The sequence below is a fragment of the Calonectris borealis genome, chromosome 6, assembly GCF_964195595.1.
Source record: "Calonectris borealis chromosome 6, bCalBor7.hap1.2, whole genome shotgun sequence".
In the NCBI taxonomy this organism is placed as follows: domain Eukaryota; kingdom Metazoa; phylum Chordata; class Aves; order Procellariiformes; family Procellariidae; genus Calonectris; species Calonectris borealis.
This window is the reverse complement of record NC_134317.1, coordinates 40,851,665-40,872,511: the sequence shown is the minus strand read 5'-3', so window position 1 is coordinate 40,872,511 and position 20,847 is coordinate 40,851,665. Positions and strand designations below refer to the sequence as shown.

Below are 20,847 nucleotides of genomic sequence, written 5' to 3'. Positions count from 1 at the left end.
TCGCACATGTGTGTCTCCGCCCCTCTGGCTGTTGCAGCAGCGTGCTGGTAGATGAGTTCAGGGGGCTCCTGCCCTCTGGGTCTGCGTAACTAAGGACCTCAAAACCACTTCTAGCTCTGACAGTTCCCTGCCTCAATCCTAGCATATTGCTCTGATGCAGAAGCCCTTAAACTTTGTCCGACAGTTAATAGAGAAGGACCTTGAGCTGGGTTAATTCTCAGTGTGAGTGATGGCTCTGGCTGCCAGGACACGTGTGAGGGCAGATGGCATGGAGCAAGGTGGGCCACAGCACTGTCCTTTCTCTGAGATACCATCCTGGAGATGAGAAAGCTCTCAAAAGATACTTGCACTTTAAAGGAATTTGCTTCATAGTTGGAGGGACCTGAACTCATCTCTTTTCCCAGAAGTGTTGAAAAATTAATAGGTTCCCATGCTAATTACAGGGAGTTGAGATGGTGGCTCAGCTACACGGGCCACTCCATTCATTTGGGTAAGTCATGGGTATTTATGCAAGGCATAATCCACCCCAAGGGTTCAACCTACCCTGTGTACAGACAAGCACACATCAGACTTCCAGCTCTCCTTCACTATTTGCCTGTGGTGGAGCAGCCCCACTCCTTGTTTTCCTTTACATTGCTTCATTTTCCTTCCCTTCTTTTCTATCAGTTTTCTCCCCTTTTCTAGACAGCCCAACACCAGATTTTTGTCTGTGCTCAACTGCAGTTTGATTAGCAAAATAGCCTCATCAGATCCCTCCTTGCTTTGATATGAACTTTGTTTTGTTTCATTTTGTTGTGCTGCTGTTGTGCCAGGGAGCAGACTGCCATATAACGCGCCATTTCATTGAAACAGTGTTGAAGGGGGGTATGAATTATATTAATTATCCCCACATTTGCTGGAATAGACATATACATTGATCTCCTTACGTACATAAGCAGTGTCCAGCTATACAGGTCCCTGTGACTTGCCTAAGCTCAGAGACCCATAGCCTAAACAGAGCGCTGTGATGTTTATAATGCCTCCCTTTTCATAAATCTCCACACCTCTATTTCTTTCTACGGACTCTTCCGCCTTGTGAGGTGTGACTGAAGGATGTTTAGAGTTGGAGACTGGAACTGCTGAGTTGCCAGTATTTTTTTCCTCCCCACTGAATTACAACAGGGCCTTGGGGCAGTCACTTAATTCTAGTTGACTTCCTGAAGCATCTGAATCCAGATGCTGGGACCTAGAAGTGCGGAAGTATTTTTTCAAAAGTGAGGAAAGGAGGTCACTTTTGTTTAATGAATCTAAACCTGCACTGTGGAGACTACCTGGAGGCACTCAGCATTGAAAGACATTGGTTTACGAAACACAGCTTTTGTGCAGGTTTTTTTCAAGAGTCTAGATATGGATTTAAGCTTTTAGGTTCCAGCTTCTTGCTGGGAAATGTTCTGACTCTCTTCTTAAGTCCTGTTTGTGCAGTGCCCTGCTGCTCATACAGATAAGAGCAAGTTGGCTGCATTACAACATGACCAAGTTAGCCTTGTCTGAATTAAACATTGCTTTAAAAAGCCCTGTAGGAAAAGGGCTAGTGTACAGTTCCTCCACTCTTGGTGTGTTTGTGCTTCAGGCAGTGGAGCATCCCTCCACAACACAGTCAACCTCCAGTGCGATCCCTCCCCATCAGCTCTGCCCTGTGGTGCAGACATCAGCTCTGTCATTTCCCCATCTTGGCTTGAATTTGCAGTACCTCTTAGAAGGTTTCCATCTCCCCTCCTTTGTTCTTTGTGTTTGGTTTGGAGGTTCTTTCTCCTCCCTTTACACCTGCTTTTTCTCCCGCTCCTTTGCAATTTTTATGCTCTCTGGTCTTTATGATCTATCTCCCTGATCAGTACGTGAACCCAATGCATTCAAATTCAAGTGCTGATTTTTAATTTATTAAATAAGAGGGTGGAAGGTGAAGGTCTGTGGGTGAGCAAAACTAGCTTGCCTAGTCTTAATAAGCATGGAAGTAGATGCTGTCTGCTCTGGGCTGGTCGTCTTATTTGCAGAGCCTGAAATGCTCGAGGGAAGAATTAGGCAATGAAATGCTTCCTCCATGGAGGCCACCAACACAGGGAGGAGTCTAGTAGTGAGTTGTCTGCTGCTTCAATCTCACTGTCGTAGGCAGACAACTGAGGACATCGTGTTATTGGGACACTCGAGAAAACAAGGATGCTATTGCTGTCAAGATGAAAAATGGAAGCTCTCAAATCTCACCCAGCCACACTGGGCATCTGGGGGATTGAATGGAGTTATCTGGGGTCCTGCTGAGCTTCCATTTTGAAAAATAGTGAGCCAAGTAATGGGTGTATGGCTTGCAAATCAGGGTAGGCTATGTGGTACACAGGTGAACTGATGAATGTGTAATAGCTGCTCACAACATCTTTTTGTTACCTAATGATTTGTATGGGGGAAATTAAAAAAAAAAAAAAAGTCAAATTAGAGTTGAGGGAAAGAGGGCCAAGGGTGACACTGCTTAAAGCATAATAGGAAGGCTGTGGGGGAATGTGTGTGCTCCAGGGACAGGGAGACTTGGACTAACACCAGATCATCATAATTAACGTGCATGGTGCAGGGCCCAGCTGGCAGGTTTCCCTGCGCTGCGTGCCATCCGGACCTGCGCTGGTGTGCGCAGGCAGCTGTATTTGAGCTTATTGCATGCCACCTTGCAGCATGAACCTGTCCTAACATACAGCAGTGATGGAGACTTGAAGAGGCACAAAAATTACTCTGATACGATAGATACTGAGGCTGTTTGGTGTCTTGCAACTTCGGGGTAAGCTCAGGGAATCTCTTCTTTCAGCACTGTCTGCTCAACAGGTGAAATTGCGGAGGTAAATGACAGTTCTGCTGGCTGGCCAAAAATAGGGTGAAAGAAATCACCTGCTAGCTCCGGAGTGGTTTTGAAAATCGGCTTTGTGATATGAAAGGCAACAGCATAGGGATAATGCAATAGGGAGTGCAATACCGAACCATTAGCTCTGATCCAGCACAGATCTTAAGTATGTGTTTAACCTGAAGTCTGAGTAATCCCATTAAAATCAGTAGGGCTAATCACTGCTGTGCTATGGGCTTTGGACACACTGAACGAGATTTGGGCTGTACTGCCGGGAACTCTAACACTTACTGGCCTCACCCCCTGTTTTTTTTTTTTGCAACAAGTGTGGGACTTGTGTGGGCATTGATCTTGCAGGTGTGAAAAAGGTCAAGGAAAGTCTCAGCTGGCATTTGCCTCCTGGTCCTGTTCCCACTAAAGACCTAATTCCCAGGTAACTAGGAACATGCAGGTCCCTTTCTCCAGCTTCAAGGTCAGATGTGAGTTTCAGAGTGCATGGATGTCACAATGTCACAGTAATACAAGTGCCATGGCAATTAAATATTCTCTTTTTATAGATCAAGGGATGGGCCAGCCTGCTATTTGGACCATTCTCCATGCATGTAAAAAAACCAAAACAAAACAAAACAAAAAAAACAAATAACAAAAAACCCAAGCACCCTGCTTCAAAATTAATCTTATTCCATAGATTTGATGATAGAGTTTAGTTTTTGGAGAGAGATCAGAAGTCATAGCATTGTCATAAAGCTTTCTATAAAAAATATGCAGTGTAAGTTATTACTAATAAATAGATGTGAACAAAGCTGGAAATGGGCAGTTGTATGTGGTTGAAGAGAAGCAATATCGTCATCGTGTAATGAAACAGGTATGTTTGTCTTTTTGACTCTAACAAGGCAAAGGAATAAAGTTTAAAGCAATGCTGTGTGACTATGGGAAAGTCTAGAAAGGAAGCAAGAAGATCGTGTGTACAAAATATTGTTAAACATTTTGCTTAGAAAACTGGGAGGAGATCACCGTAGCAGTAAATATTTTCATTATATGTTTTCTTAGATAAATATAAATCACAGCTAATAAACAGTCAGAATTGCCACTCTGGGTTAGACACCCTGCTGGTGCTCAGGGATGATTGAGAGAGCGTGTAGGAACACAAAGCACAGTGTGTTCCTTCCACTACAAAAATCTTCAAGGGTTTAAGGTTTCTTCAGCCACAAGCTGAAGGGGTTGAATCCAAGTGATCATATTTAATAGCCACTGACAAATCTGTTTTTGTGAATTTGTCTAATTCTTTTTAAAATGAATGTCTACATTTCAGCATACACCACCCTGTGGCAGTGAGTTCCACAACATCTTGGTATTTGTTAAAAAAAGGTACTTTCTGTCCCTTTTGCCTGCTACCTCATGATCTCATTGTGTTTCTTTGTCCCTGTGTTGCGAGAATGATCATTTACTCACCCTTTTCATCACTGATCATGATTTTATTTATTTCTCTATCAAACCACTTTTTGACCATCTTCTTCTTTGCTGAAAAGTTCCAGTTATTAAGTCTCTTTGTATGATTTAGCAATGATTGAATGCATTTTCAATTAAACACAATAATTCCTATTGAAGTCATTTGCTCATTAATGCCTTTAATTCACCAGCGGGGGAGTTGAGATTTGTATGGATTTTTTTTATGAACTATGGAAGGACTTAATGCATAAGGTATATGCAGTGTCGGAGTGTGTGAAATCTGAACCCAAGATAATTTTTTCATGCCCAAGGAGGGGTGGTGATACGACACTAAACTATAGGTGCATAGAAAACAGAAAAACTCAGCATGCCCTTTTAAATTAATGGTAAAGGAGGAAGAAAATACAGTTAATGTACTGAAATTTATTTAAGAAGTAGCCATTCATAATGGAAATCCCGTATCTTTGATATGAATAAAATGGAATATAGATTTTGTCTGGTTTTGCAGGATGGATGGCAAAGCAAGGTAGGAAGCCCTGAAACCAAAAACACAGTGTGGGCAGAAAAGGGCGAAGGAATGCATGGGTGATATTTTGAAAGCAAAAGATATGGTCTGGATAGCTCCATTATATTTAAGGGGATTTGCATGTTCAAATGATGGGGCTGCAATATAGTTAGCACCTCAGAGTAGCAGAGCTGAGGCTGGGGAATTGAGGGAAAGGAAGGTGCTTAGCAGCACACTGAGTGAACTGGTTGCTAGTTTACATGAGAGACGACTGGCTGATGTAAAACCAGAGTGTAACCTGTACCAAATGTGGACGTGGTCCTATCTTTATACCCTTGTTTCATGCACAGCAGTAAGAATAAATACAAGTAACCTAAAAATACTACATACTTATTTTCCTTTGCTCTGGTCTGGGTAATAGCGGCTGCTGTCCTCCCAGCACTTACTTCTTTTGGAGGAGGTAAGCCCTGCCTGCCTCAGGCTGGAAGGGATGACATGGGGGGCTGCATTGATGGTGCTGTGCCTGCAGTCTGCTGGAACGCCCAATTCCTTGAAATGAATGGTTGGACTCAGCTAGCGCAAATGCCTGAAACCTCAGTGCGATGAAAGCAGCAAAATCAATGTGGCAGCGTAAAAAATGGTCCATTTAGATTTAAACATTTCAGTCAATTTCAATTAATCTTATAGATTGTAGTGAAATAGCATTTTCATCTTTCTTGTATGACATTTATTATTACCCTGACATTTTTCATCGTTATTATACCAAGCACCTTTACCTGAAGAAAACAAAATGTTTTCCTCGTGTTGAAAGGAAGTATATTGGGATTTACAACATTCAGGGAAGTAAGAGAAATTAATTTTCTTCATTTTATTCTGAATGAAAGAAAATGTGGAAATGCCAGAATTTCCAGTGGCATGCATGTATTTATTATAGGTATCTTGTGTTTATTTTTACTGCTGTGCATGCCATATTTCTTTTCAGCTCTTGGAGCTGTGGCTGGCCTGGCTGGATGCTGCTGAGCAGGGGGAACCAGCCAGCCCATGCAGCGCTGAGCCCTTGGCCTCTTCTGCCCTTTGGGATACCTGTCTTGTTTTCTTCAGATTTGGTGCCCTTCTTTCAATGGTGACAGAAAATCAAAGCTCTCAGCGAGAGGGAAGAGCAAAAACCTCTGCACTTCGGATTCTACTGCTGGCAAACCCAGAAGTCAGTCTTTACTAACACGATATAGATCTGGGCTCAGATCTTGGTTGCAGACAAGTCAATTTGACAAGAAATGGGCTAGTGACCTCTCAGCTCAGACATGGGGCAGTAGTGGGTGCAGTGATCTCTCCCTCTCGGCTCATAGGCAGTGTAGTGAGATGCTCCAAAGGTAGTAGTTTTAGGAAATTAAGAAGTTTAAAGCTTACAGCAGTGGGGAGAATGAAAAATGATGTCGTGTGTTATGGATCTGCTGTATTGTGTGACATGGCATCATAAAGTTGGGGACTACAGGGCTAGGGAAATCTGTATTCCTTGGATATGGCATTGCCATAGACTTCGGTGGGAGAAGGAGCTGTCTTCTGCAGCGTGTAGAAGACTGAAGGGATTCCCAACAGTAGAAATACTACAAAAGTCACTAATGGTGATAAGTGTTACGTTTCAGATTGCAAAACTGTCTCCATCAAAACACTGTCCTTCAAAATTTGCAGTGTGTTTACAACTTTCCTTCAATAATGTTTCATAGGTAGTGCTTATTTTGTGTACTAATGTAGTTGACGTGCTGGATAAATCTCAGCCAAGGGAGGGTCAGGTAGTTACGAACGTCTCCTGAAGCATGGAAGGGAGTCAGGAGCCAGCTTCCTTCCCGCTGGCCTTGCAGTGGCGTGCGGGCCGACACGGGTAATTAATTTGTATGTGTGGGCAGAGGGCTCCGTGGAGTCATGTCTCCTTACCACAAGCAAGTGGATGGAGGGCAGGAGGATGGAGCAGGGAGCGCATTAATCTCTTGACTCACTTTCTCATCAGTAAATTCCTGCCCTTGTAAGGTAAGAGGGAGTTACAGGAAAGAGTTCTGAGGCTACACTATGTTGTCTGGCGCTTGGACTCCCAAATCAGCCATGCTGCTTGCATGGTGCCTTATGCTCTGGCTCTGCTCTGATCTCAGGAACACCGGCCAGAAGCAGCACAGTCAGAAGCTGAGCTTCCTGTGGCTGCGCTGCTCAGCTTCTATTAAATTAAGCTGTTGGCCTCTGTGGCCCCTGAAGGACAGACCTGTCACACCAGCCTGGCCACCCTGTTCTTGGCTTGGTGGGGTGGCATGGTGTAGCTTTTTCAGCACCATCAGCTTGCCACAGGAGAAAGCAAGGGTGGGATTCATCCCCCAGCGCTAGGTGTCTGTGGAAGGGGTGCCTGCATCTGAACCAGGTCTTTAAACTTTCTTTGGAGTTGGTGGAGATCTCATCAATGCAGGCAGCAGAGCCAACGTAACAATTCATTTCATCCTGACGTATACGCCTGAGTGTTATTTGTGTGCTTGACACAGAGCACGGTTGTGCTAGATATTCAGGATTAAGAACCAGCATAGGTCTAACTTACACCAAATGGGAATTTGGCCCAGTCATTTCAGATTTTTCTGTATTGTAGTCTTTCTTGAAAAGCTTCCTTAATCCTCTAACTGCTGTCAGTCCAGGCCTCTTCCAGAAAAGTCCTCTCTGGCATCTCGACTGCTTTTGTGTCAAGAACATCGTGGGGTTACACCAGTTCATGCCTGCAGTGACTCAGTGATTGATCACCATGGTTGTAACCAGGTGCCAGCAAACTGCTCAAGATCTGATGTGAGTTGGCAGAGCCTCACTGAATACCTCAATCGCATTGGGCCAGTGATGTCTTCACAGGCATCGTGCCACCACCATGAGTAGCAGCACTTGAAAACTTCAGGTCATGAATTCCGGTCTCTCTATTTTTCAGGCTGCTGTTTCAAAAGAAAAGAAAGAGCCGATATCATCACCTTGTTCTTACACTACACCTCGCTTGTGATACAACGACTGATTGCTTAATTGTCCACTTAATTCAAAGTGTACCACCTTTGAGTCCAATTTTTAAATTTCTTCTTGCTATTTATATCTCAAGGAAGTGTCTTCCCCTGCTCTGGATTCAGCAGGATCTCTTGCATAGTTGTCTCTGTAAACTTCTCTCATCTCTCCAGAGAAGAACAGTGCTCCCTAAGCTCCCAGCCCCATCTTTGTGTTCCCCACTCTGCTGTCCAGTTGGGAGTTACACAGCTTTAGCTGCTCCAGGTCTCCTAAGAGACATGAGCTTGGTTCCTGGCCCTGGTTGTCGTCGGTGGATGTGGATGGCTGTGGAGGGTGTAGCTGTTTCCCTCGTAGCTCCTACCTGTCTCACTTCATTGTGGTTATGCTCTCCATCCTGAACCTCATGGCTTCCCAGGTCTTTGAAGCTGCATTTTGGTAGAGACATTGATAAAGTGAGGTCTGTGGTGTGCATTTTTGGATTGGGGTGTGAGTCAGTTTCCTGCATGGGAATGAGGGTATGGGAGATCAGAAGGAAGATGAGAGAAAAATGCCAGTGTGTGCAAAATGCCGTTTTTGCAGGGTTGTAATTGGTGAACTCAAAGGGCAAATGTCCCAGACCCGGCAGGGGATATTCACATAAGGATGCTTCCGGATTAAAGTGCCCAAGTGAAGTTTCCCTCATGGACAGCAGACTTAATTACACCTTTAGAGTGGCGTATGTTTGGTCCTTTGGCCCCAACACCAGAAGGACTGCCTGTAGGGACAAGAGAGATCTTTTACTCTCCTTGGTGCTCTGTGATTACTGGGAGCTGGCTTAGCCTGCCGTGTAACTCCCGGTGGCCTGGGGCATGCAGTGAGTGTTGGGGGAGCTTCCCATAGCAGGTAGAGCTCTAGCCTTCTCCTCTGGCAGGGTATCTTCTTTAATTTTCTAGGGCAATTCTCTGCTGAGGTATACAAGAGAATCACAACACCACTCAAAATGGATGCCTTTGACTCTGCAGGTCTCAGCAATCTTCTGTGCCAGTTGCTATCTGGCCCGAAGCAGTGGGAACTCCCACGCTAAAGCATGAGCTTTTGCATTTTCACCCAAAAATGCAGTGCACGCTCATGGGCTGTGACCAACCGTGCTGAGGAAAGCTCAGGAAAGTCAAGTCTCCTTCAGGGAGACCGACAGCCATACACTCCGCCTAGCACTGCCATCCCCTTTGGGAACATCTGTTTTTTGACCACTGCTATAATTAATAAATGTAGAACAAATGTAGTACGGTGTCCTTGTTGGAGGGGTTAGAGATAAAGCTGTGCCTCGGCAAGAGTTGCAGGTTGTCTTTGGAGACGAAAGACCAAGGTAATCAATTACCACAAGCCTGCCTGCGGGCCTTTTGTAAATCTGGCTCCTTTCCATAGTAGAAATAATAGCAATGTCCTTTGCCAGGTAATTTTCCAAATGATTATTTTAAATAATATGTTGCTGTGATCCAGCAAAAGAGTTTTGAGATTTATTAGAGCGTTTGTCACTGAGAGGAAAAGCAGCCGGTGAACTCTGCGGGCTGGCAATAAGCAGCACGGGGCAAGTGGCACATAAAATACTAAAGTCTCTAATTGCTCAGGTCCGCTCTGTGTTTGCAGAAATGGGAGACAGGGACATACATCTCGCCCCTCAGCGCTGGCTGCCAGCATCACAGGTCACCAAGCAGATATACGGGAGCTGCTCTGAGATGGCAGGAGACACGGAGCGGGTGGTGGTGATAGATTGTTCCTCTCCCTTCCCTGGGCAGGTCTGCACAAAAAGCAACGGAGGTTGTCTGGTCCTGCATCCATCGCCCCTTCCCATGGTAAAAGCTGAGACAGAGCCCTGTTTTAACAACCTGGCTTGAAACTGAAGCTTGTGGCTTTGCATAGAAACTGATCCAATCAAGCTTTGGAGAACATGCTCTTATGGGTGTTTCAGGTTACTCTGGCCATGTGCCTGCTTTTATTTATCTATTTATTGAACGGCAGATTTAGGATATCATAAACCTAAGGTGCTTTTGTCATGTCTTGCCTGTTTCCACCCATGGTGGGGTGGGGAATCTGCAGTTGCTTTGGGACTAACAGGTATATTATAAACAAACAGCTTGACTCTTTTTTTTTTTTTTAATTAAATAACCTTTCATGACTTTGTCAGTGTTGAGGAGGGGCTTCTAATGGGATTTGGCAGATAGTGCTGCCAGGGTGGAGTGAAAGAGCCTCAGTGAAAGTGGGAATCAAGCCCACGGTTTAGGAAGAGAAAATAGCACGTACTGATAGAAACACATGGCAAAAAAGTGCATGACTGCATCATAATAATGGCATTTTCTTTCTCCTCCTTCCTCTAGGTTATCTTGCACCCCGAAACCTTCCTAGTGCAGGCTTCTTCCCATTCCTGCAAACCGTGCTGTGTGATTCAGATGCCAGATGTAAAGGCACACCATACATACCAGAAGATCTGCTGCCAAGACTTAATGACATCTCATCTTTCAGACTGTAAGGGAATCTGAATATATCTGGGTGTTACAAGCTGTAAAGCAAGACTTGCTTTGAGGTGGAGGGAGCAGCCGTGCATGTGTGTATGTGTAAGTGTGGCCACAACAGATATATCTCAGATACCTGTTGTAACAGATACAGTCTCAGGTATCTGAACACTTAAAAATGAGAATATGGGCTGCAACATGGGACACTTAAAAATGTTCATATTAGGGACAGCTATCAGTAATGTGTCAATTGATCCAGGCTTGATAGCAGAAGAGAATTTTACTCCCTGAGAAAAATGCTTCTGCTTACCCAGATCAGAGGAAAGAAACTTTTTTTGCATGATTGTGAGTCAGGTCCTGCAGGGTGTCAGTCGCTAAGACTTGCACCAAGAGCAGCCCAGTGTGCTGATCCACCACTGTGGTGATCGGTTCATGATGCTTTGGGTGGAAGTGGCAAATGTTCCCCAACAGCTCTAGCTTGAGGTACACTTGTTCTGGAGCGACTGCTCTTTCAGTAGATCCTCCAGGTGCCAAACAGAATGGGCGTCCTCTCTGCAAGCCATCAAACATATCGGGAAACAGATGAAAATGAAGAAACAATTTTTGCCCACAAAAGCATGTAGATTTGCAGCGTGGAGCTGGCTGGGCATGTTTTGTTGGAATGTCAGTTTGTTGAAATTGAAATGTTCAGTGGAGGCATTTCAGTTTCATTGATGTTCTAGTTGAAGCCAAATAGCATTTGCTTTGAGACATGCCAGCCAGGGTTGTTTCTACATCTTGGCTGCCTGGTTCTGGCACACCCCTGGGGAACATGCTGCTCTGAGGCCTGGCTGGTTAATGGAAAGCTGAAAGTCTGGGCATCTCGCATACAACGTCCCTGGTTGCTCATCTTTGCTTTCACGTGAGAGGCTGCTCCATAGTGGCTACGTCAGAGCCTCAAAATCCCCCTTGGCCAGAACTTGAGAGTCTGAAGAGCTAAGGTGGGCTCCATGCCTTCCACCAGAGAGCCCATCAGGCAGGATGGGGGGTCCTGGGATTGGTGGCTCCTCAAGAGTCCTCCTTAGTCAGTGCAGAGGGACTGGCATTTCCCAGGCCAAGTCAATGGTCAGGATCTCTCCATTGGTTAGAAGGAGTCTGGATGACTGAAGGTGAATCCTAATTAAATTCAAGGTCACACAGCAGAAGAGGGCAGAGCCGCACAGAGACTGGATGCCTGGATTCACATCTCTTCACTCGTTTCCTCAGTGTCATTGTTTTTCCCTGGGCAAGTTGAACAATAGTTAATTTGGGGTATTGAAATTAAGAAATGGGAATTTCTAGCGCCAAAGCTGGAGGTCTTCCATGGGTTTCAATAGCTACAAATCCTCCTTGCTTTCTGTTTTTGATTTCTGTACAGCTGTTTAGGAAATAACTATTTTTTCCTGCCAACTGAAAATCAAAGGATTTGGCCAAACTATAGCTCAAGTCCCATGAGTCATTGATGAGCATCTTTACCACTATTGATGCTAGAAGTTGGCTGTGTGAAGTATCATACAACTATGTGGTCAATGACCCTTGTGTGGTCAATGTCAGCCTTAGAAATATATTGTGTTCTACAAGAAAAAACACCAACTATTAAGTAGCCACAGCAAAACTAGCAGGATATAGCAGGGTATAAAACCTCAGCAGAAGGTTGTCTGGGCAGGGGAAAGCTCCAGAAGCCAACATGAATAGATGCAGCTCTGCCTCAGGAGCAGAATCACCATGGGTGAGTTTGTCACGAAGGCACGGTATTTGAGCTGTGACCCTTTACTGTCTGGATATATTATTGTGTAATATTCTAGAGTTTGTAATATTCAGCTAATCCAGACTGGTTTTTTCCCCTCCCATTGTGCAACTCACTGAAGCTCTTATTAAACTGTTTTATAACTTGCCCTAAAACTGTGTCTTACCAGTGGCCAGCAGAGAAAATGGGCAAGGTTCTCATCTTTGATTCTGTTCCTTAGAAGCATTTACCAAGGTGTGCAAGACATGGTCGCTTGAGATTTCCCTTAGTAAAAGGGAACTAAGTACAAAAACGGAGCTCAACACCAACATCTTCCATCTTTTCCCCTATAGTGACATGTTTGGGAAGGATGAAGTAAGGTCCTGATGTCGTGAAGGATTTCTTGGTAGGGGCATGCAACCTGCTGTTATAGCTTAGAGCTGTTCCAGCTTACATCAAGGCCTCTCTGCTCAGTCTGAGTGTCATTAACAGTGCCATGAAGTTCTGCACTGTTTCTTCTGCTGAGCATATGTTGGTGGAGGACAGAGTAGGACTTGATACAATGAGGCCTTCTTTCCAGAAGTGGGAATTTGTTTAAAATTAGACCAAATACATATGTCAAGCCTTCCCTGTCCTTGGTGTCGCTGCAGAGCAGGCGTGAATGCAGTTCCTTCCATCTGTTTCGTGTCTGAGAGCGCTGCAGTGTGCTTCCCCGAAATACATGCCAGGCCTCTAGAAGGAACAAGACTTTTGCACACCCAGATTTCAACACACCTGCCATAAAATCCAGATATAGACCTATTCTGATCATGCAGTAGTTAAGTGTAAGCTTATTCATAAGAACCTCTGTGAATTATTACAGGTGTCTTCTTTTTTTTTTCTTCTCTTTTTTTTTTTTTTCCCCCTTCCTGCACCCAGTAAGCGGAGGAGCTCATCCAGTGTGGCCAAGGACAACCATCCATCACCGTGGAGTGCAGAGGTTCCTAAAAGCAGGAACGCTTCACTGGGTAGGTTATTCACTGCTGTGCAGAGTTCTGGTCTTTAAAGGCTGACCTTTTGAAGCTCTCTGGACAGAGATGCAATTCTTAGAGCACTGCTAAAATGATTTACGTGTTCTGTACAGGTACGTGACCATGTCCATGACATTAATGTAAATTCTTGGGAATAATTACAAGTAACTGTCTGTAGAAAAGACTTTTGGAATTTGGCCAAGAAACCAGGGTTAAATTGTTGCGCTTCACAGGAGCAATGTGAGATCACGGACTGTTTGGACATTAATTAAAGACCTGGCCATTTATGGAATATTGCCTTTTTACTGCCCACAAATTGTCCATAAACAGCTTATGATTTTTTTCAAATGTATTTCTTATTCTGTTCTTATAGTTCTGACTTATTCAGCAAATAAGTCGTCTTCTGTGCCACAGTGGGTATTTATTGTTGGTGATGTTCTCCTCTGATGTGATTCTCTTTCCTGAAGGAACTTTCGGACTTAAATTTTCCATAAAATCATTACAATTATTATTTATTGATGGTAATGGCTAGTACTATCCACAAGCCATCATGATGGATAGTCCTTTCTCCAGGGAGCTCACGATCAAATGAATGATTACAGATTTGCATTCTGTTACTGCTCTGCTCCAGCCATTCACTGTTCCAATTAGCATTCCTGCCAGTGCACTCAGTCTTTGGTGTACAGGCAGAAAAAGGCAGAAAAAGGCAGAACGCAAAAGGGACTGAATGCAGAGGCGTGGGGAAAAACAAAATAATCAATGAACAGTTATGGGAACTATCAACTCATGTTGATGGCCACGGATGGTCAGGGAGGAACTCAGTTCTACATCTTATTTAAAAAAAAAAAAAAAAATCGTAGGTCATAGATTCTGCGGTTGTAAACTGGGATAGCTCCTTTGGTTTCAGTGAGCTGTGTTGTTTGAGAGTGTAGCTCAGTGCAAGTGTTGGCTTTGGTGTGCATCAGCTGGGCACCTGGCTGTGTGCCACTGTGTATAGCAGGCAGCAGAGCTCCAAATCTGTGTTGGAGCTGTTTCTGAACAACGAGTATCGCCCACTGGTGCCAAAGACACCTGGAGAGTTCTCCCTGACAGGTCTGTCGGCTTGAGCTGATGAAGGCTTCCTTGTAAGGCTACTCGTCTCTCTTCCTGCATGGGGGAGCTGCAGGACTGGAGAAAAGAGGTAGAAATTAAAGTTGACCTGCATGCAGAGAGTTAAATGCATTTAATTTAAAAAAGTTACAGAAGGAAATAATGTAGTCCAGGATTTAATTACATCAGAAAAAAACTTAAGTAAGTAATTACAGGATGCCATTGGCTGTACCTTTGGAAACAGATTAATAATGATGGCATGCCCAAAGCTGTAGTCAGCTATCCTGTGTCATGGTTTGATGTAGCAAAGAGGTTAAAAGACATTAAGTAAAATACAGTGTTTCAAACTGTTATTGCAGCATTTGGGGATTTGGTATCTCGTGGAGGAAAAACCCTTCGGAATATTTCATCACCATCCAACTTGACTTCCAGCATCAACATGTTCAACAAAATCCTCAATTTTGGGAAGGTAAGTCTGTATTTGCATACTAGCTGAGTGTGAGCATTTATGTATAGTCATATTTAAAAAGTTAGAAGCTCAAAGTACCAACATACAGCTTTTACTGCTTTTGGATCTCCCCTATTACGTGAATATGCTTTATTTTGTGAAGAGAAAGACAGTTATTTTAAGCTCTGTGGTAAATTTATTATCTTTTAAGCAGAAACCAGATTAAACCAGACACCTTGGGACATAATACCATGAATTACCAAATATGGCCACCCACAATACCCTGAGATATTTTGCTCAAAACTTGTGTGAGTTAAGGTGTTTAGAGTGTGTTTTCTTTCACATGAAATTAAAGATATGATATTACAGGCTTTGCCATTGAATTCATTATTTGCCCACAACCCTCCTGCAATGGCATCAGAGGGACTGTGTGTTTATTATGTAGGTATTGACTGCATATAGGAACAACTCCTTTGTAACAGAAACTTGGTACCATGTAATGGACACTGGTATGCTTATGTTTGTAGGCCTAATACAAAAACACTTATGCACACATTTCTCTCTATCTACATGAGGAGTTTGAGGGATTTCAGTGACACTGTTCACCTGTTGGAATTCTGTATGTGTGTAAGTGCTTGTAATGACAAAGCTTTTCAGATGTCACTCCTACCCCTTAAAAAAAGTCTCATCACTGCGTTTAAAACCATCCCAAACAGAGTATTGCTTTAAAGCAACCTTTAACATTACATCTTATCTTTAGAGCGAGACCAAATATTCAACTGCAGCAAATCTCAAAGTCATTCTGTGTGAAGTCTTGTCGCGATATGTAGCACATCCCGGTCTTACTGAAGAGAAAATGGCAGCCAATATCCACCGGACATTCTGCTTTACTGACTCATCGCTTTTAGACTCATTTACTCAAGAGTTCAGAAGTCAGTTCTCTCAGGTGAGTGCCTAGGACCTTTCCTAATATCTGCAGCTAGTGTTAGTTCACACATGTTATTGCAGTATTTGGGAAATAGAACGTGACCCTACCTGGCCAGGAGTTGTTCACCTCTATACCAAAGTGCGTACAGTGCATGATGAGGCTGAGCTAATTCTTGTGACTGGGATTAGCCCAAAGACCTTAGAGTTGAGTACACAGCTCGGAAAGGCAAGGACATCCAGCCATCAGTAGTGGCCACTAAGGGTTCTCACCATACCTAGGTCTTGTTTCTCCTCTTTATTTACCCTGCTGCAGTGACAGGTAGATAGGACATTGTCAGGATGTGGTAAATAAGAATATTTAAAGCTAGGGGAGGCAATAAATTTGATCATGTATTACCTCAGCCGTATCACTTCATCCTATAACTCCTGCAACTGATCCAACAATTCATGATTGAAGCAGTACTTGCCTTCGGGAAAGCTATATAATTAAAGCAAATGAATCCTTTAAAGGTAATGCCTTCTTTTTTGCCAGGGTGAGGATTGATATTCATTTTTCTTGTATTCCTAGTCTTTGGACAGTTTGGGACATTGTGAATCGTAGGGCTTGTCTAAACAGAGAATTTATTGTACAATCTGGGGTGTGAAGGTAAAGCACAGTCACTCTCTCAGTTATTGCCTGTCACTAGAGTCATTTGAATGTATTGTTTGTAGAGTTGTGTACAAGTGCAGTGCAAGCTGAAAAACATAAAAACACCTACCGGCAACAAGGGTTCTTGTTCTTAAATAATTTCTTGCATTGTTATTTGTTAAGGTGCAACACAACCCACAGTACCAGGCAGCATTCGTCAATGAAATGGTCTCGTTTCTAATGCTCATCTCCCAAGTGCAGAATGACACCTCCCTGTGGCATCTCCTTCTGCTGGCCCCAGATGTGTTTCAGGGCAGCGTGCAACTGCAAGACATAATTGATTTCCTTCAGAACGCAAGCAGGTAAAAATACAGAAAATGCCAGGAGAGGCACTGAAAGTTGGTGGATTTGTGTATTGAACTCTAAGGACATGTTGCTTCTCATCTTGAAGGAAGGACGTTAGCTTAAAAGTATGATTTATTTGGGGGGTGATATGGCTCCATACTAATGCATCTCTGAAAGTCTCTATGGACAGTGAGCAGTATTTTGATTTTTCAATGACTCTTGTGTCACTTTTTAAATGGGAATTTGATATGAACTCTTAGTTTTCTTCCAGCCTGCATAGAGGCACTGTCAAGCCCATGTGCAGATAGAAAGGGTGATGAGTAACAGCCACTGCCTTTGGTTGAAGAAAGGCTCTCCTGGCTGTATAGTTGTTCTGCTAAAGAAAGCAGCTGGCTGCTTCTTTCCAGAAAAGCATAGAGCCAAATTCAAGTTGCTTTGGAACACCTCAAACGTTTGTAGGGGAGCTATAAAGTCTTTTTTTTTTTTTTTTTTAATTTATTACCTGATTTACTGCTGGTTTATCTTTCAAGATTGGTCCCAAGAAATCAGAGAAGAGAGGGAGCCTGGTTTTTAGTATATGGGGCTTTGAATATGTCTGACTTTAAGAAGGAAATTACCAGTTATGTTCTTGCTCAGTGGTTATACGAAAAACAGAGCTGGCTTAACTGCATTAATTAACTGTGCTGAAATATTTGATGCTGTATGCAGCTAGGACAATAAAAACTGTTCTAAAATAGGCTTAGCCTTGAAATCCTTTTCCTGGTCCATAGTTGGGCTAAACTCTCACTGATCTCTAGAAGACTTGAGTTACTGAAGAGATTAGGGGACTCTGTTCCAAATCATTCACTGAATAAGTGACTGACACTGCTATAAATTATTCTGAATAGTCCACTTGTTACAGCACATGGAGGACAGCAAGCAACTGAGTGTCTTCAGACTTTTTTTTTTTCCTTGGATACATGAGCAGTTGGGTAAAGACGCCAAAAGAATGTGTAGAAACTTTGCCACTTTGATTACACCCAGGCTTAGAGGGACTCACTTTTCACCACTGGCATGTTGCCAAGGCACTTAAAAACCTGTACATTTAATATCTAGGTAATTTGTCATACTGCATTGTGAGAACTATTTGTAAGTTGTAATGTCCTTATCCTTAAAGGAGTCAGTAGCAGTGTGGCAAGAATTTTAATTTTATTCAGAGATGTTTTGTCCATGCTGCTGTTTCAGTCACAGGATTATTTCATTTCTTTGCATTTACTGCCTTGCAGAATCAAGCCTGAGAACCAGCATTGTTTGAGTGTCCAGGAAGAATTAATATTTACTGTGCTGCTCTGCTTTGCTCTACAGCTGCAGAGCTGGGCAAAGTTATCATAAGCACAACAAAGAGGCACATAGAATTTCATCACCAGAACTGTGCAGTGTTTTTATGCCTAGCATCTGGCAGTGTAAGTGCATGAGTAAAGAGTTATTGCAAAGAGATTGCACAAATAGTATTTTTAATGATGCTTACAAAAGCACAGCTTAGCGAGCCTGGCCATGTCTTTTACTCAGGCAGTACTGACCTCCTAAAGAAATGCTGTACAGGGAATTTTTCTGAGGTGTAAATATGAAGATACAGAAGAAAAGAACTTTTGCTCATTGTGGCATCTGTATTAACCACGTGATAAACACCACCACCGTGAAACAGTAACTTCAAAGTCATTAATTCTATGGAAAGTTTAGGAGCAAATTTTATTACCCACACAAACCTGGTTTACAGACTGAATTCACAAATGCTCCTGTTTGTTGCTTTAAGATAGTTTTTCAGATACGCACGTAAGCTGAGCTTTTTCTCTAAAGCCAATGTCTGCAAAAGCCCTGCAAGACTGAAATAAAAGGGCAACAACAGCACTTGTTTCCATGTTGGCTACCTTCTGATCTCTGATATGCGTCCACTTTTGGCAAGCCTATGCCTCCCTCCTCCTTGGTTCTGCTATTGCTCAACAAAATACATCATTTATAACTGCAGTTTCTTCCCCCTCTAAGACTCTTACTAACAAGCACCTCTGCAGAATGGAAATGGTGAGCACCAAGTCCACGAAACCTGCATGAAGACATTATGTTAAATGAGGAGAACAGAGATCCCTGGTGCTCTGTTCTCACTAGCAGTCTGTTCCCACAAATCAATATGTATTTATTCATGCCACTGAAATCAGCTCAGTTAGGTTCCCTGTGTGTATCACCTGCAGAACTTCAGGCAGGCGAGAGATTGTGCATTTCATGGTGGCCCTATGCCTACGGTGAAGAGCTACTCTTTATGCAGGAGAAGCAAAAGGGACTAATAATCTCCGTGAAGTTTTCAGTAACCTGCACACATTGAACAGACAGTCTTTTAAATTACTTCCTCTGTGATACAATATGCCTGATTATCAGCTTGTTCTTTCCTAAGACTGAAAAACATTCCTTGCTTCCCTGTCAGCCTGGTTATTACAGTATAAAAGAGGAAAGAAGGAGAATTGGAAATGGTAACAGTTATTTGTGATTGCTTCTTCCATCCACAGATGTTGTTCCCTAGGGATCCCTGCTCTCCCTTGAGCCTTGTCTGCTCGCTTCTTGGTTTCTTTTTGGAGGAGATTCACCCGCAGCAGTGAATCACTGGACTGGCATATCACCTGAGTGTTTTCTAAGCCCTATTGTGAGGTTTTAAGTGGTCTATAGATTTTGCATAACCCTTTGAATAAGTACATCTAATGAGTGCAACACATATGTTTGTGCTAACATACCGCCATGGCTTTCCCATCAAAGCCCTTTGTATTTGTATTTTGTGCATGATCAAACAAATAATTAAAAGTAGGGGCAATGGCTTGTCTGTCAGATGTTTTAAGAATGATAGGCTGTACTCCAGCTGTTTCCTATTTGAACACTTGTTTTATTTCTTCTCATAAACCTGTGACCACAATTTATTTCCCTTGTTTTTTTTTTTTGTTTGGGTTTCTTTTTCCCCTTTTAGCGTTGTGCTGGCAGCTCAGAATGTCTCTGCGTCATTTGTGACTGATGATGGATTCAAAACTGTTCAGAATGGGGTTACAGATCCTCCATATTCCCTGAACTGCTTGGAGCAAGGTAAGACTCCTCTATATAGTCATATCTCTGCTGAAAACCTGTGGTGCTGAGGAGGAGCAAACTGCAGGCTAATAAGTAACCATACAGATTGCATACTGTTCAGGGCTCAGCATAATGAATTCTTCTTGCAACTTTTTAAAAATGTGAATAAAATACCTCATTTCAAATGCAGAAGTAAAAAAGCTTGGTTTTGTCAGTAGACAATGAATTAACATGAGTTTGCAGTCTCAGTGGAAATGGGGAGCAGTAATTTTTTACCTTGATTTTTTATTTTGGGGGGGGGGATGGGTGGGTGGAGTGGGGTGTCAAAATCTGCCTCTAGTTGTGGGCTCTGTCAAACTCACCTGGGTATATCAAGGTAGGGGCTGGGGCTGGGCTGCACAACAAGCTGTAAGCGTCAAGATTAGCCATTCCTCTAAACCCCTGCTGGCTTACAGCAGGGGCAGGGTCCTTGACATCCATCTCGAACTGAGGTTATGTGATCGGGCAAGGGAAGGGTACAGCATCTAAATGCTACAAGGGACAGATGGGTAAGTGCTGTCCATTCTCTACTTGTTTGATGGAGATTGTGGAAGTTGAGGTGTATAAGAAGAAAGCTGATTAATGCAGTGCAAGTAGGGAAAACGTGGAGATGTGGCTAGTGAGAGGACTGGACACATGGGGATATCAAGATGACTGTAAGTGGCTATGGGGAGACATAAATGATGCTGCAGACAAAGCCTAGGTGCAAGTAGTAAAAAAGCATTCCCAGATGAAGGGAAAGAAACAGTAATAAATATTAGGCCACTTTATGCTGCTGCATTACTGATGGCAAAGTTCTCCTAAAGCAGGAGGAAAGCTCCATTAGCACCCAGATCACAGGGGCATTGAACTGTTCTTCAGATGGAAAATCATTTCTACAACGGCACATAGCATCCTGACTTTCTTCGGAAGGCCAGGAAGAGTTACACCCCAAAAGAGCACTCAAATTTCTAACCAGGATCTTGTGTCTTGTCGTAGGAGCCTAACTTCATACATGCGTGTTCTCCTTGACAGATTTGCCAGACAGCTCTTCTCAGTTTGAAAACTAATGTGATCTTTACTAATATACTCTTTACATGTTTGTTATAGATAAAGAAAAAAGCTTGGTGACCAGATATATTTGTAATCCCTTCATTAAGTGGAAAGAGAATCAGACTTTAGTATCTGAATTGGAGGAAGTTCTGAGGTAAGACATTAGCTAAAGGGATATTACTAACAGTATAA

At 43.1% G+C, this 20,847-nt stretch overlaps 1 protein-coding gene across 1 annotated transcript in view; it reads left to right on the top strand.

Moving 5' to 3' along the window:
• ABCA12 (ATP binding cassette subfamily A member 12) overlaps window positions 1-20,847 on the top strand; it is an 86,769-nt gene that overhangs the window by 9,139 nt on the left and 56,783 nt on the right. The window contains exons 3-9 of the mRNA XM_075153739.1: window positions 10,178-10,325; window positions 12,975-13,063; window positions 14,515-14,624; window positions 15,364-15,549; window positions 16,342-16,520; window positions 19,490-19,602; window positions 20,713-20,809. Coding sequence (XP_075009840.1) covers window positions 10,178-10,325; window positions 12,975-13,063; window positions 14,515-14,624; window positions 15,364-15,549; window positions 16,342-16,520; window positions 19,490-19,602; window positions 20,713-20,809 — 922 coding nt within the window. The remainder of the gene's footprint in view (window positions 1-10,177; window positions 10,326-12,974; window positions 13,064-14,514; window positions 14,625-15,363; window positions 15,550-16,341; window positions 16,521-19,489; window positions 19,603-20,712; window positions 20,810-20,847) is intronic.